We start from the raw sequence: 18,487 nt of genomic DNA, 5'->3' as shown, positions 1-18,487 counted from the left end.
ACCTAATCTCAGAATTTATATGCTTATTTTGGTGTTTGAATTTGTATGCTTGTTTTGGTGTTTCTCAAAAATACAATCAATGGATACAAGCTATAAAGACATGTATAACAAGATGATGAACCACAAGACACAAGTCACTACGATTATTTGACATACTTTTGTTTATTTATTTTATACAAAAGTTAAACAGTAAAAAAAAATATAAATTTAACTGTACAAAATATATATATATATATATATATATATATATATATTTAAACACATAAATTAGTCGAGTTGGATTATACATAACTCAAAATCAGTTTATTTACTTAAAAAGTTCATTTTTAAGTTAAATTCAGCTCATTTGATTTATGAATTAACTCCAATAATTTTTTTTAAAGTATGCCTCAAAAATCCCTTTAAAAAAGAGAACCTAGTTATGAAAAACGAATATAAAAAAATATTAAAGTACTGTAAACATAAACATTTATGTACTATTATCTCCTATTACAAATTTATGTGTACATGTATTATAACTTTGTCGATTTTTATAATAACGATAGTTATTTATATTTTGAAATAATCATTGATACTACATATTTATTCTAACACGAAAATTAAGCTCTGAAATTGCTCTTTTAAAATTATTATTATTTCATGTTAGTGCCATGTGTCAACATAGTTTGAAAGCATAATAGGAATGATTTATGATAATTACTTGTGCATTAAATAGCTAATGGGAGCTACAGTGTTTTAGGAAGATGAAAGCATATGTTACTGTAGATCAAACCAATTACTTTCTGTTCCAGAGCTTGGGTGTTAGGCCGTTTAAAATGCTGCAAAACATAATAGGTAATCGAAGGACAAGTTTTGTCTATAGACCGGATGCTAACTAACTAGCAGTAGAAGAAAGAAATTCAAAATAATAACACATTTTCTTTTATTTGGTTGAGTAAAATTAAAGGGAAAATTTGACCTTTAGGAAAGAAAATCAAAACTCTTTCTTCCTCTTCAATATAATTTGCAATTTCTTTCTCTCTTCCCTCGTCTTTCCTCTCAATCAAACAGAGGGTAATGCCATAACTTGCATCCGTGGAAGTGAAGGTCTTCCTAGGAACTGGAGACTGAGTATTATATGCCCCTCCTCTTGCGGGAAGACTAGTGTCTAACGAACAAGGTGGTAGGTTTGGTTATTCATAATTAGCTGGGACGATACTAGATTTCAACTTTTGTTGTTGTTTGTAGTTGTCTCTTGACTAATCCAGTATAGACGCCGTTCTTGCTAAGAAGCTCATCATGGGTGCCACTCTCAACTATTTGGCCATCAGATATAACGGCAACGGTGTTAGCAGTTTTAACAGTTGATAACCTATGAGCAATCACTAGAACTGTTCTTCCTTTCATGAGAGACTCCATGGCATCCTGCTCCGTATCCATCACCATTAGCATATTGTGTAAGGGCAAAAGCAAGTTTATATGAGCATGAAACTGGAAAAAGAATGGCAACCAAAATAGCATGTTAACTCACCTGCACTAGGTATTCACTTTCAGCATCTAGGGCACTGGTAGCTTCATCCAAGAGGAGAATTTTTGGGTTCATAAGCAGGGCTCTAGCAATTGCTATTCTCTGTTTCTGCCCTCCTGAAAGCCTTACCCCACGCTCTCCAACAAAGGTCTGGTATTTTTCTGGGAATTTTGATATAAATTCATGTGCATTGGCCATTTTCTGCATTCAAATTCATACCAATAATGAGCAAATGAGACTAGGGAGAGAAGTGTCTTATTGCAGAATGAAGATTTAGAAAATATTACAGAAGCATTTTCTAAATCAACAGCATCCACTTTGCCATCAAATCCATAAGCTATGTTCTCCTCTATGGAACAGTTGAAGAGTGTAGGCTCCTGACTCACTATACTGATCTGCAAAGACACGAGCAAACTGCATTAATTTAAGTTATCAAAATCACAAAAAGAATTGCAGATTTTGAGGAGTCCAATTGCTTGTTACCATGGGCATATCACATTAAACCTGTAATACACCAATCTAATTTCTCAAGCACCAAATTTTACATTCTCAATATCAAGCTTAATTAGAACGCAATCAGACAGCACAGTAAGAAATGTAGTAGTAATAAGTGACAACATGATAGGTAAAAGGCATGAATTAATAAATAGCTTTCCATCTTGACTTCTTATTAAGTTAATATATCCGGATTTTATCCTATACTCATGAATTCATAATACTGCAAGACATTTACGTTCCTAAAATTTAAAAACAAGACTACGAGTCTACAACACTAAATTGGAAAATCATTGTCAGTAGTGTATAAATGTCTTATATAAAGTTAATATGTACTGAAATGTACTTGTGATATTCATTTGCTAAAATGTTATAAATTTGTTGTGTTCTGTAAAATGTACTTTTGATATTCACTTGCTAAAATGTTAAAATTCATTGTGTCCTACGCTGAAACAGCTGCTGTAGTGCTAAACTAAAAATCCATGGTCCCTGTGTTTGATAGTAAATAGAAATAACAAAAGAAAATTGTATTGTTTAAATTCAAACACTTGATTCTATAAAAAAAAAAAAAAAATCTTAAAATCTTAAATTAAAAAAAAAAAGACTACGGTCAACATACCTTTCTGTGCAAATGATCGTGTGATATTTCTACCAAAGGAACCCCATTCAGTAGAATCTTTCCCTTGGTTGGGTCGTAAAATCTTTCAATTAAGTTCGCAATTGTACTCTGCACAAAATAAGAAACAAGTTAATGCGCATGGTGTTTTCTCTTTCACTCCACCTTGCTTACCTTTCTATGCCTCTTCAACCCAAGCTCATTAAATAAGAACCTTGTGGAATGACAAACTCCAAAAGAAAAACAGCAAGAAAGGGAAAATAAAGATGTGTACTATACCTTTCCACCACCACTTGGACCAACAAGAGCAACCTTTGATCCTGGATTCAGTTTCAATGTAATGCCCTGAATATAAACAGTGCAGATAATTTGCTTAATTATTTACCGGATGCCTGAACATTTGTAATGCTTGAACATAAAACTAAAAGGAAGTTATTACCTTGAGCACTGGATGACTAGGGCGTGATGGATAGGCAAACCACACATCATCTAGTTCTACTTCCCCATCTTGATCACTACAATAAAAAGCATTTAGTGCCACTTATCATTCAAAGGAATAAAAATTTCAGAAAAGGGATATATTTAATTCATGAAATGGTTCTGAAATTTGCATTATGTAATAGAAAGGGTGAAAAAGATGTGTATGAATCTTTGGATTCTCACCCTATCTTAGACATTTATTCTCTATATTATATAGTTTCCCCTCTCTGTAGCACTTAAAAAAACAGCGGCAACATCTATAAAGACATGTTTGATTTTCTTATTACCTTTTTATTTTAAAACTATTTTCTAAAACATCTTTACAACAGTACTATCAATTTATCATTCAAATTTTATTAACTTTTGAAAATGGTCTCCAAAAATAAGCGTTTTAAAAACCAAAAAACATAAACAGCATGGAGATGTTTTCTCATCCTCTGTTCTTTTGTTTAAGGCGCTGAAGAGAAAAACTTTCAAAAGACATAAATGTGTTCAGTAGACAAGCGTTTTCAAATGTGCTTAGGAGACAAACAAATTTTACAAAACAGAAAAGTGTTTTTAAAAACAATAGCAAACAAGGCATAAGTGTCTAAATATTGCAAGGTCTATGTTATAACGAGTTTAACCACTTTTTCATAGGAAATACAAGATTTGAATGTATAGTCAGGACAGGACACTGTAAAATCATTTAGTAAAATATTCCAAAAAGGCAAGTTCCTTCATCTGCACATCCTAGACCAAGTTTAAGGATAGTAAAATACATAATTGGTAAAATGAGAGACAAATCCTCAATGAATAGCATGACAGATATAAATCCATATACGCTCTTTACTATTTAGTGAAATTCACGAGTGACTCCACTCAATGACGGGTCTTGCCTCCTATTTAGTGAGTACCATATTAATTTCACCCTACTGTACAAAGTGTGTTGTTTTCTGTTGCTAGAATTTAAAGTTATGTTTTAGGAATTATATGAAACTCACCCCAGTGGACATTTACTTCCTGACTTGGGCATGGATGAGGTACGATCCAAAAGTTGAAATACCCTTCTGCTAGCACCTGCAGCTTTCATAACTACTGTATACAATCCTGACAGACCAGATATAGAAGAACCCACTACAAGAAGGTAAACGAGCTGAGTCAATATCGATACAACACAGGTAGTTCAAATACAACAGTTAAACTATCACTGAAATAAACCAAGAGAATATAACGACAAGAATCTTAACCAACTAATAGCAAATATCCATGGATCATACATACTTTCAAATGCGAATGTTTTCCTGGTTTCATTCTAATGTAAATGGGAAAAATAGAAACAAGAACTTACCTGAGAGACTATAAAGAATGAAAGATGTAAGATCGCCAGAGGACATGGAACCCTTGATTGTCAAATTAGCTCCATAGATAACAACTACAATAACTGAAAGTGTAGATGCAGCATTAAGGCCTCCAGAAAAGAGTCCAACAACTTTCTGCATTGCCAAAGAGATGTATAAAAGATTAAGAGTTATAAAGGTGGATAAATAAAGTTACACCGAAACAGGTATCAAATATAAGTGGCTAACTCACAGCTTGTTTAAGTCCAAGATTAAGTGTTTCATCAACTTTCTCTGAGTAGCGTGTTATTTCAAATTCTTCTTGGGCAAATGATCTTACTGTTCTTATTGCACCAAAGGATTCCTGTGCAACACAGATGAAATTAATAAAAGTTAAACTATCTTTTCCTATGATATCTGTTTGGTGAATAAGGCATACCTCCGCAATTGATGAAGCTAATGCAGCAGCAGCTTGAGTTTTATGAGAAAGTTCACGCAGGTAACGGCCAAACTTGCGAACAGCAACAGAAAGAACAGGTACAACAGCCAAAGCCAACACTACAAGGGTTGATGAGAAAGAGAGAAGTTAGGATAATGGATAAGAACACCTGGGTGAACCAGATTGGCCAGAAAACCAAAGAAGTGGTTCAGTTTTCAATCTAGAAAAATTGAAAGATCAGTCATTCAGAGAACCACTCAAACCAGTGGCAAAAAACCAGTTTGGACAAGTTTTTTATTTATTTACTTTTTTATCCTTTATTCAATCAACAATACATGTACATGTACAAGGTCCACTGGCACAAATGAGGTTTGCTATCATTTATTATTTTTCTGTCTACGCAGGATTTACAATATAGTCCTTTTATGCTAATGTTATAATTTATCTGATTTGATTTTTTATCATTTTATGTTAATTCATTGCTTAATATACTGTACGATATTAAAAAAATTAATTAACTATCACTGCTTTGACTAAAGTTGAATCATAAGTTACCAAGCTGCCACTAGTTCAATGACCGGTTTAATTTTTTTAAAAACATTGATTAGGATAAACATTATTTGCATTTCTTCAATGTTGAATTACTCACACGTTAACTTCCATGATGTTGCAAACATGAAACTAAGACCAATAAATGCAGTTGAAAAGTTTCTCAGGGCCTCAGAAAGATTGGTAGTTGCAGCATTCTTTATGATCTGTGTATCTTCAGATAGCCTGCTTAAAAGTTCCCCGGTTCTGGTAACATCAAAGAAAGCTATCTCCTGAAAACTCATCATCCATAATAAACAAGCCTGTCAGAGAAAGTAACACACCTAAAAGAGATGCAAAACAAGAGCCATTATCGTTTTACCTGGTTTACAAGGTGACTGAACAAATTCTTTCTCAGCCGTGCAACAACCCTTTCACTAGCAGTATAAAAAAGCCAAGCTCGAAGTGCAGTGCAAATTGATCTAGAAAACCATGAAAACTCAGTGAACCACTTTGGATCCAATAAAATTCATGCGATAGATCTGAAGTCATGAGTTCAGAGTAAAATCTATGTCTATGATAAATTGGAAAGTACTCAAGCAAGGATCATACCCAAAGACAACGATCAGAAAGATTTCTAGTATGGTGCTCTTAACAGCATCCAAAGCTTCATCTTTCTCCTCTGGAGTCCGGATATCCCTAGAGACAATGTCAATTATCTTCCCACCAAATTTTTGCTGCAGCAAGAATATTTCCATGTTCATTAGAAAGCAGGTAGAACCTTACATCCAGCAATGGTGACAGCAAATAACGTAAATACATGCTGACAGAATATTTAGTATCTCTGTGTGTAAGAGGGACCGGAAGAGGAAGGCATTAAAAAAAACATACAACTAAGATACTTGATGTGGCTGCAATCAAAAGAGCCACAGTACCGATCATCAACTTCCCAGCCTCAGGTTTTGCCTGCAATCAATTTCAAACGAACAAAAGAAGCAGCTTTAATGATCACAATAACACGGCACCAATTCATCAAAAGAAACAATGGCCACTTACGAGTGAAAATACTCGAAAGAATCCCACATTTGCCGCCTGTAATGTCCACGCATTAAGTTAGCAAATGCAAATATAACATGATGTTAACGCTATGATTTGTTACAAAGAGAATTAAATGATGCGTGAACAGTAATTACCGGCACTGCATCACCATGTTCAAGGTCTGAGACTTGACCTTCAGAGCCACCATCCCTCTTTCCTCTTTCCTGTATAGCTTCAAAAATTAATGGAGTACCACATCGATAAATGCAGTCGCAGAAATATGTCCAATTGCCCACGACCCTATCCAAGATTTTTACATTGACTGTACCCAATCCATAACCATACAATTCACCAAAGAAAAATGCATGACCGTACCAAGAATCGGGGACTAAATTAATAGTTCCAGGGAGCAATCGTCACAGGGTAAAAACCTTAACCAACAAACCATGCACGAGTTCCTCAAAGTTTGAAACCGTCAAAAAGCCATAATCTCTCACGTAAATTTTAATTTCATTCATGCCTCAAAATGAAAAAAAAAAAAAAAAAAGAGTAAAGACTTCAACTCTGGTTTCAACTGAACAGAGTTTCCATAACACAACTTAACAGAAAGTGGTTTATACAAAAAAAAAATCTAAAAAAAAAGTATTATTTATTATTATCATCCCGGAGGCAGTGAATTACAGTGAAGAAGCGTGTGTTTTTGAATTGATGACAGAAGTAGCAATGAATGACAGTGTTGCAGTAGAGAAGAAGAAACAATCGAAGAAAAGCGAAGAAAAATAGTGGAGAGGGAGAGGAATTGACTTACGCCACGCGCCGATTCCAAGAGAGGGGCTCGTTCACTTCTTAATCCATTCATTTTCAATCTCTCAACCAATGCTTCTCTCACTTCCACTCTCTCTATATAGATACCAACCACACCGCCAACACCCAAACGTTACGTTCGCTTCCTTCCGTCCATAAAAAAAATTAAATAAAAAAAACAAAATTGTGTTAGTTGGGAGTTAGTCAACATGCACTCTATCTTTAGAAAATTATTTTTCACTTATTTTCTTTTGGAAAACTACTTAGGGTTAGGCATGCAAGGAGTGTGTCTCTCCATTTATTTCATTTTCACATCCTTACATTCAAATTTATAACCAAAATAAAGTCATGTAATCTAGATGCTTAATTAAAAAATAAAGTTATTTTTTAATTTAAATTAAGGTCTTCTTTTCATAATTTGTTTAATATAATTCATAAAATACCAATAGAGACGACTTTTACTCGAGAAAGTTCAATTGCGATGTTAGCAAGAAAAGGAATATTATTTCTAAGAATATCCAGTTACGTTACTCCACGGGTCTGAAATACCTATAAGCGGCCAAATATGTTAACAAGTTATTTATTTTATTTATTATAACCATATAAGTATATTATATAGTGGCCTATTCCAGTAACCAAAAAAGTATTTGTCTTTTTATATTATATATATACGTAGAAAAATATTAGTCTTTTTCCATGATGACGTAGGTAGTGATGTACATGGCGATAATGTAGTTGTTTTTTTTGTTTGATTTGTGTTGTCTTTTCTTCATTAATTACATTTTTTGGTTAAAAAAAATTATAAATGGAGGAGTGAAGAAGGAAAAGAATATCCCACTAGTTCAGTCCGTGAATGTGGCCCCACACTCCAGGGAGGAAATACGTGGTTTTTTTTTGTTTATTCAAAGCACGTGTTCTGATGTGTGGATAAACCAAACAAATATGTTTAAATATTGACTATAATAATTATTTGACAAAATCAATAAATGTTTCAGTTTATTTATTTTTTAGGACAATAACGTTATTGTTTCTGCGATTTTAACTTGCTTTAACACATTTTTTAAACAAATATTTTTTAGTAATTATTAATAAAGACTAAAATATATTTACTCAATATGAAAGAATAATAAAATCTATTTCTCTGAGACAGAATTCTGATGACAAGTAATTAAGAACTCAGTGACAAGATAATAACTATATAATCATTATAATGCTACCATTTTTGAAAAATTTGATTGTTGGTAATTCAAAGCTCAAATGGGCCAGGCAGAATGCCATCGGGCCAACCATGAAAGACTGACTTTTACCCTGAGCACCTCTATCATTTCTTTTTGTACCTCTTCGTTATAAACATAAAAAGACCTTTTAAAATATTTAAAAAAATATAATTAAGAATGCATTAAAAGTTTCGGATTACATATTCTAAGGATATTATGATCAATATATATTTAAAATGTAATCTAAAATTGATTTTTAACATTTTAAAATATCCATTTGAAGACATTTATTTTTTAAATTATCTAAAATAGACTATAAACTATTTTGAAAATATCATGTTGTTGATTTCTTTTCTCCGTTTTTCTCCTTTCCATCTGAATTTTAAACATCCTGTTAGATTAAGAATGGGAAAGTATCTATAAAATTAAATTCAATGACAGTAATTAATTAAACAATTTATATCAACTTATCTCACTCTTTTCCATCAAACCTTTGAGACAGGCAAACACTTAATCAAACAAATTTTACATAAAACAATAAAAATAAAAGGTACATATTCCTAGAGAAAATTTGTTGCAATCTTATTTATTTTGGCACTATATATAACAAGAATTTTCAGAAAAGAAAACAAAAGAGTAAAATATTTGTTCATAAATTTTATTTTATTTTATACATAAGCTTATCTGTAAAAGTTTTATCATATTAAATTTTTCCAAAAATATTTAAAATTTTCATATTATCTAATTTATTGCTTAATGAATTTTTTTACAAAATGTAAATCATTTTTTTTTTAAAAAGTGTTTATAGAAAAGGTTATTATACATAGTTTTATGAGGAAAGTACGTCTATTTAACTTATGACATATTACAAAAGTTAAATAGTTCATTTAATACAATAAGTACATTTCGTTTTTAGTGTAATAAAAAAATAATTTTAATGAAAAACTTTAATTTCATTAATTTTTTTTACTTTGTCATTAATTAAGTATGTAGTTTATTTTTATTAATTGTGACATTTTTTTATTAAGAAAAGTTGACATTAATATCCAATTAACCTTTATGAAAATATTAAAGATTTTTAATTTACAAAAGCTATAAAAACAAAAGAGTAAAAGGTTGTCTTCAAGATTAACGTGTATTAATGTAATTTTTTTTAAAATCAATACATGTAGTAATTATCAAAGATGGAACATGTGTTTAATTATCTCATACATCAATCAAGTTGAAATAAAACTAATAGAATTAAAAAATTTATATTAAGATTTTTTTTTTCTTATTATACTAGACACAAAATATATGGCTATACTAAATTAACTATTTATCTAGTTATATAATAATATATTTTGTCTAAAAAATACAAATTTATTTTGTCTAAAAAATACAAATTTATTTTGTATAAAAATATTATGTATTATGCTCCTTTACGTCATTTTACATTTACAAAATAGTTTATCAACTAGTTTTATTTTCTAAACCAATAAATTAGTTTATTAACTTAAAACTTATAAACTATAGTAGTATTTTACCTACTAGGAACTAGCTTTCCAACTAAAAGATAGTTTATTAGCTATAAACTTGTTTATAAGTTGGTTTTTCCAAAGAGTTGAGTGTGTTTGGTGAATAAGTTAGTTATTAACTTATTTTACTATTATATGAGCTAATTTGACCCAAAAAAAAACGTTTATAAGGTACTCAAAGTAGCTTGATTTATTAATACATACAAAAGAAATTAATAAAGTTAAGCTTGCAACTTATTTAATTTCTTCCATTATTATTCACAGTATTTTTTTGGGTCCGTTTAAAACAGGGTGCTCTTAAGTCTATTTTCACTTAAATGAGAAGGGATCTCGCTCAAGCGAAAATGAGATGATTTTTTGGGTCCTATTGGATCCGTTCTCACTCAAGCGAGAGAATTTTCGCTCAAACGAGACTCTATTCTTGTTTAAGCAAGATTATTTTTGTTCAAACTAAAAAAATTGAAAAAAAAACTTAATTTTTTTATTTTTGCCTACTATTTATAAATTTATGTGAAATTTGTGATATATATTGAAGTTTTTAGAAATTTAAACTTTGATGTGATTTAATGGTGTATTGATGCGTTAAATGAAGTATACAATGATGTGAAAAATATGATGGAGACAAAATATTTTCATGAAAGAAGATAATGTATTGAGATTGTTAGGAGAGTGTATTGATTTGTGATGTACTTTGAAAAATGATGAGCATGACTCTATTAGTATCTTGGAATTATATAGATGAAAAATAACAGGTCGTGAGAGTCGAAGAAGGTTCATATGATTCATTATGGGTTGTGGAAAGAACTTGATCTTTTAGGTCATATGAATTAACCATGTCATACGGGGAGGTTGAAGGTTGAGATATTTTTATGGGCATGGTTATGTGGATTCACAGTGAGTAGTATGATAGGTGCAGGTCTTAGAGTGTTAATTTCAAAACCAGGTCTTCCGGAAGTAGAGTCGGTGTCTAGGTGTTGTGAGTTAGTAAAAGTCCAACATGAGAAGATGAATTATGAATTTTATATATACTTATTTCTTTATGAAAACATGGGAGGATTGATGCAATTATGCTTGTTAATTTAAGTTATATTTATGTTTGAAATTTTAAAAATAGTTAGTTTACCCTATTGTTTTTACATGATAAAATATGATGTTACAGGTGAGAGAGAGTTTTGCGGTGAACTGAGGAAATGCTTAGTTTTATTGAGTATTTTGGTTTGATATGTATATATATTAAAATTCCTATGAAAAATGTGTATTTGTAAATACTATATGATTAATATGTGTATATATGTAAATATTTATTTGGCATTTTATGCATCTTATAGTTTTATATGTGATAAATATAAAGATTTATGTTAGGATCATTATAATCATAAATATGTATATATTTGACGTTTTATGCATCTTATAGTTTTATGTGGTAAATATCAAGATGTTACAACCATCATAAATTATGATTATTTCTCATGAAATTTATAATTAATAATCATTAATTTTCTAAATATGTAGATTTAGTTTATATTTTTTTCAGTTAAATTGAATAATAGAAATTAATATTTATGCCATTATTGCTTAAATAACATATGATAATTAAACAAGATCAAATTAGAAATATTCTAAATAATTGTTATAAGATAAATAAATAAATTAGATGAGGGATATTTTAGTGCTACCATACTAATGGTATAATACACTAGAATTAAAAATTGTAATAAAACAATAGAATTAAGGTTGATATCATTTCTCTTTTTCTCATGTACACTATCTCTTCCTCTCCTTTACTTTTTCATCATGGCTCTTTCATTCTTTATCTTTTTGTAGACAAGTAACTTTATTTTCTTTTTGTCTATCTTTAGTCAAGATGATGAGGTAAGATTTTCATCTCTTAATTTTTTAAATTTTTTGTGAGTTCTAATATGATATATTAATAATAAAGTATTGAAATTATCTAATGATATTGTGATTCATAACATTGTGTTTGAAAAATATCCTATTATAAACTTGTACATAAATTTCATACTTTGGTAAAGAATTTTGAATAGAAAAATAAACTAAAAGAAAAAGTCAACACTTTTGAAAATTTGCTGAGCTAAAATTAGGAGGGAACAGAGAATTTTGTTTGAAGAAAACTTACCAACAAATTGGATTTAGTGAACAAAATTGAATCTATAAAATACAAGTTCTTTTTGTTAAGCACTCTAAACAAATTGAAAATTTACATAGAAAACTAAAAGTTAATTATTGAAGACTAAATTAGATACTATTTAGAGATTAAAAAATTATTGGTATTTAAAGTAATTTCTATTATTAATAAAATTTTAAAAAAATTATCTAAATTAATTACCAATGTTTTAACTATTAATATTTTAAATTTTAAATTAGTCTCTAAAAGATTAATAAAGACTAGTTTAAAATATAAAGTAGTAAGTAGTTAAAACCTTGGTAACTAATGATTATATCAATTTAAAAACTATTTTATAATTTTTTATTAATAATAGACACTACTTTAGATATCAATAGTTTTTTTAGTTCATAAAATTGTCTCTAATTTAGTCAAATAGTAATTAATTATCTTGATCTATAAAATTAGTTTTTGTTTAATGATTCTTTTGTAATAAATATATATAAAAAATTAATATAAAAACGATTAAAATAATAATAAAAGTTTTAATAGGTGAAGTTTATTCTTATTACTAATTAATTTTTATTTCGTTTAATATTTACTTATAGTTATGTATATTTTTATTATTTTGGGTTTGCCCTAAAATTTAAAAATAAAAATTTGATAATATATTCATGTATAAAAAATATTAACTTCAATATAATTAAAAATAACATAATATCATTTAAAAGGTATTTTTTAAAGGGATGTCAATTGAACTTAAATTGATGTGATCAACATTAAATTGAAAAGTGATCTACAAGAAACCATTACAAATTTGACGGTTTTGAGTTGAATGAGTTTGTGTTTTATTTAATAAAAAATTGAGTTCGAAATTGGAGATGGATATTGTAATCGTCGTCTTACTCGCTATTTAATCTTAAATCCTAAAATATTATCTATGCCCCTCTCTAATTTTTGTATCCAATATCCATATGAGATTTAAGTAATCATCGCATCACCATTCTTCTTCTCTTACCTTTTCCTCTTTCACATCCCTCTCGAATCCTTGTTTAGGTAAGCAATTAATCTCATTTTTTTATTTTATGTTTCCATAGTGTTATCATGGAGATTGATAATAACAATAATCATCTTAATGGATAACATTATAATTGGGTTCTCTGGAGGAAGGATGTTTTTGTGGTTAAAGTAGAGGTTTCAATTCCTTAAATTTTTGTTTATTGTTCTTTGTATTGATTGAGCGTGAAACAGATGTTATTAACATTGACCATAAGTTAAAATGGATGTTTGTTTTTACTACAGGGTTAGAGTTGGTATCAGGTTTTGTGTAGGTGCCGAAAAAAATTATGCCTGTTATGGTAATGATAAGAGAATGTGGCTCTTGGTAAGGTATGCTAGTTTTTTTGTGCAGGTTTTTTGATTTGTTTGCGGGCGAGGACTTTGTTTTGTAAATGTGTTTGTGGGCTTCTGGTTATATTATGGGTTATTTTGTGTGTATTGTTTTGACTAAATACTTGTTTAAGGACCCAGTTAAGGTAAGTAATGTTTTCTTTTGATGTGGCTTATCATTCCTTCTAAATGAGGATTTGATTGGTCATCGGTAAAGGTTGAAGAATGACCATGTTCTTATAAGTGTTTGAACATTCCTTAAGTGTTTTATTTTATTTTATTTATTTATTGTTAAAAAAAATCTTTATGAATAACAACAAATAGTCATGAGTAATTTTTTAATACCATAATATATTAGATGAACATTATTAAATTTTTTTTCTTTATTTTAACTTTTTCTATTTTATTATTATTATTATGTGTTTATCATCCTGGTTTATCTCAAAATTCATTCTTATACTTTTCTTTCTCATAATTTAAATTATGTTTTTTTTCTATTTCTGTTTTTTCTAAAAAAATACACTCATATAAAAAAAATTTAAGCTTAAACAATAATCATACTAAATAAAGTATATTATATATATATATATATATATATATATATATATATATTATGAGAACAGGTGATATTTGAGCAAAACTTCTATTTCATTTTCAAAGTAACAGTTCAGAGGTATTTTTTTTCTTTTAAAAAACTATGCATATTTGTTAAGACTATTCATTCCAAGTTAATGTTACAAGTGTAAAATAAATTTAATTTTAATGTAAAATATTTTAATATCTCAGGACATATGATATCTATGCAACCTCATTTCAAATTAACTGACAGTTAGAAAAAAATAATGACATATTTATTTATTCAAAAACACTTCATGTATTGTTTACCGCTTTTATAGTTACGATTTGTCCTGAAATCAACACACACAAAAAAACGTGAATGATACTTTTTTTTTCTTTAAAAAATACTTCATTATTCTTAAATTGTTTAAATACTTTAACATCAAAATAAGACAAATATTTTTTTTTTATTTTAAATATCTCATGACATATGACAATACTCATGTTTTTACCCCAGTTTAAAAAAAATACATGTTTAATTTAAAAAAATAGTGACAATTATAAGTGTACATTGAAAAAAATAGTATATTATATTTTCATATTAATTTTATTCATATTTGCAACTTTAACTATTCACAAAAAGTTTTTAAAATATCACATGTCCAGTGATATGTATTTCAATTGTTTGTAATTATTTGAATTTTTTTAAACAAGTATAAAGTTTTTTATTTAAAAAATATTAAATATCTCATTCATTTTGTTCTGAAGTAAAAACTATTGTATCATTGTTAAGTATAAGCTCCCGAATATATTCAAAATACTTATATTGAAATTTAATTCAATGTACTACAAGTTGTCACTATTTTAAAAATAAATAAAAAATATAAAGTTTTTTTAAAAAAAAAAAACTAAATATGTCATTTTTTTAAACTGTGAGGTAAAAACATGAGTATTATAATGTCCTGAGATATTTAAAAAAAAAAAATCTCATTTGATGTTAAAGTATTTCAACAATTTAAGAAGAATTAAGTACTTTTGAAAAAAAAAACGTATCATTCACATTTTTTATGTGTGTTGACTTCAGGAGAAACCGTAACTATAAAAGCTGTAAACAATGTATAAAGTGTTTTTTGAATAAATAAATAAATATGTTATTATATTTTCTAACTGTCAGTTAATATTTGAAAATGAAGTTTCATATATATCATATGTCCTGAGATATGAAATTTTTTTACATTAAAATTAATTAAATTCATTTTACCCTTGTAACATTAATTTGGAAGGAATAGTCTTAAAAAATATGGATAGTTTTTGAAAAAAAAAAATATATAGACATCTCCTTATCTGAACTGTTATTTTGAAAATAAAATAAAAGTTTTGCCCAAATATCACGTGTTTTCATAAAAAAATTATATATATATATATAGTGTCTTTGGAATAAATCAGTAACTATTTAAATTTTGATAAAAAATATAAATGTTGTTATGAAAACAATGTTTAATTATTTTTTAATTGACATTTAATTTCAAAATGAAGTTAATTTTTTCATAAAATATATTATTATATACAGACGTTCATAAATAAATTAGTCGAGTTGGAATTTAACTGCATTTATATAAATATATTTATATTTACACTATAAGTCCTTTAATGATAATAAAAAGTTTTAACCATTACACTACAAAATTTTGTTAACATGTTATAATTATTATTATATTTATTAATATTTTAAATGATGAATACATCATTCAAATTTTGTTAATTATTATTATATTTATTAATATAGTTATAATATTAATATAATTAATATTTTATTTAATATCATTCATATTATTATTTAAATTAATAAAATTATTAATTATTATAAAAATATTATTAATATTATATATATAATTAAAAAAATTAAAACTATTAAAATTATTTATATTTTTAATATTATTAATAAAAATATTTATATTAATAATAATTTTGAATTTAATTTTTGAATATAAATTCGTAATTAAAATTTGTAGATAATATAAAATTTATCTACGGATAAAAGATATGTAGGTAATAATTTGTAAGTAATGTCGAATTTACTTACAAATTTAGATATGTGGGTAATATCTATAGATAATGCTAAATTTATAGATAATATCCGTAAATAATGCTGAATTTATCTAATAATTTAAATTTGTAGATAAAAATTCATAAATAATACTAATTCTTTTTAGTGTTATATATATATATACACTATAAGAAAAACATGAAATAGAAACAAATTTTAGACACTAAAAATAATTATTTGCTATACTAATTAAAGTAGAGATCATTTTAGAAACTAAAAAAAAAGTTTTTAAATTAATTTTTATTATTGTTAAATAATTTTTAAATTGATATCTAATTAGCAACCAATGTTTTAATTACCAATTATCAGTTTCTAAATTTAACAAAAACATTGGTTATTAATTAGATACCAATTTAAAAACTATTTAATAATAATATAAATTAATTTAAAAATAAAAAAATTTGTAGTCTCTAATTTAATCACTAACTAATTATTTTTTATCATTAAAAATTAGTTTATATTTCATGAACTCTTCCTCTTTTAAAATGTTTATTATTTCATGTTAGTGCCAGTGTCATTGAAAACATAATAGAATATGTTTATTATTTCATGAAAACATAATAGAATATGTTTATTATTTCATGAAAACATAATAGAATATGTTTATTATTTCATGTTAGTGCCAGTGTCATTGAAAACATAATAGAATGGTTTATGATAATTACTTATGCATTAAATAGCTAATGGAAACTACAGTGTTTTAGGAATACGGAAGCATACTGTAGATTATTTTCTGTCACAGAGCTTCGGTGTTACACCGTTTAAAATGCTGCAAAACATAATAGGTAAGACAAGTTTGGATGCTAACTAACTAGCAATAGTAGAAAGAAATTCAAATAATAACACATTTTCTTTTATTTGGTTGAGTAAAATTAAAGGGAAAAAGAAAATTTGACCTTTATTAGGGAAGAAAATCAAAACTCTTTCTTCCTTTTTCATATTACAATTTGTTTTCCTCTTCCCTTGTCTTTTTGTCTGAATCAAACAGAGGGTAATGCCATAACTTTCATCCCTTGAAGCGAAGGGCTTCCTAGGAACTTCCATAAAATATAATATACTGTTTATGGGAAACTCTGTTTTCATTTTCAAAATGTCATATTGAATTCCTAAATTCAATAGAAATAATTTTAATACAAAAGATTATAACTTATCATATAATCTAAAAGTCAGCAGAAACATATAAGTTATCATATTTGATTAACTTTTTTTTATAGAAAATTAATGTTTTGAGAAGAAATTAAGTGATTGTATTATAAAAATTTGAATCTCATAACAAAATCTATTAAAATCACATTGAGGTGACATTAATTAAAAAAAGTATATCTGTATTATATTAGAAGACATATTTAGTATTTTTTTTATCAGTAATCATAAAAATATATAGAAGAACTAGTAACCCTTATAAAAAAAGGTATGAGCACTCTACCTGCAAAACACATTTGAATCAACTAAAAAACAAAGCAGTTCCAGACAAAATCATACAAAATATGACACAAATTTTCTCCGACATCCCACTAAAACGAATATAGATAAACCAAATAAGCAAGATACCAATCAAAAAACGAAAAACTAGCTGAGGGGAATTTGGAAGTGAGTCAAGCCCAAACCTTCAACTGAGCCAAAAAAAAGATTTCAGACAAGTCTAAAACTCACTCATTAAAAACTATCTTATTTCTATGACACCATATCTCACCCACCATTACAATCCAAATATTATCTAAGTCCAGATTTACTGACTCGGAAACTTTCATTAACATTAATGAACCTGATTAAACTCAAAAAGTGTAAAAAAATATATTTAGTATAGGTGTTCAGGATCCGAGCAATTCAAAATCTGAGAACTAATTCAAAAAATTGATAATAAATTAAAATTAAAATTGTTTGGATTGATTTGATTTTTTTAAAAATTGAATGGAACCAAATTAAAATTAATTATTCAAATACTATATACTTATTATTCAACCACATAGCAGACATTCGGATGAGTGTCGAAAATAAATGTGTTTAACTTAGTTTATGTTTTTAAATTTGTGAAAAGTTATATGTTAGTCTTATAAATGTGTAAGTAAAATAAAATAAAAATTACTTAAATATTCATGTACAGAGACGTGGACAAGAAGTTTGGTAGGTTTACGTACAAATGTTCACACAGAGTGAGTTTGTTAGGTTTATGAAAAGTATGTTATTGAAGTTATTTATTATTTATATTAAAATGTATAAATAAATAACATAAACACCTCACTTCTTTATTTTTTCCTTCCTTTGTTGTAAAACTGTATAAACACTCTTTGTGCATTTATATATTATTTTACTATTTTGTGAATAAAAAGAAATAAATTACTGCATAA

General features: G+C 27.3%; 1 protein-coding gene across 1 annotated transcript; it reads right to left on the bottom strand.

Annotated features, from left to right (window-relative positions):
• Positions 1–898: 898 nt before the first annotated feature.
• On the bottom strand, positions 899–7,704 carry LOC137807698 (ABC transporter B family member 25). The gene is made up of 17 exons (XM_068608456.1): positions 7,231–7,704; positions 6,578–6,646; positions 6,441–6,476; positions 6,276–6,350; positions 5,997–6,121; positions 5,767–5,866; positions 5,506–5,677; positions 4,857–4,975; positions 4,671–4,781; positions 4,429–4,573; positions 4,082–4,214; positions 3,058–3,133; positions 2,898–2,963; positions 2,622–2,729; positions 1,795–1,902; positions 1,511–1,708; positions 899–1,404 (listed from the first exon to the last, which is right to left on the bottom strand). Exons 1-17 carry the CDS (start codon positions 7,279–7,281, stop codon positions 1,198–1,200), a joined length of 1,899 nt encoding a protein of 632 aa, XP_068464557.1. The 5' UTR covers positions 7,282–7,704; the 3' UTR covers positions 899–1,197.
• Between the last annotated feature and the right edge of the window lie 10,783 nt (positions 7,705–18,487).

This window comes from Phaseolus vulgaris, chromosome 3 (genome assembly GCF_000499845.2).
Source record: "Phaseolus vulgaris cultivar G19833 chromosome 3, P. vulgaris v2.0, whole genome shotgun sequence".
Lineage (NCBI taxonomy): Eukaryota > Viridiplantae > Streptophyta > Magnoliopsida > Fabales > Fabaceae > Phaseolus > Phaseolus vulgaris.
This window is presented reverse-complemented; position numbering and strand designations above follow the sequence as displayed.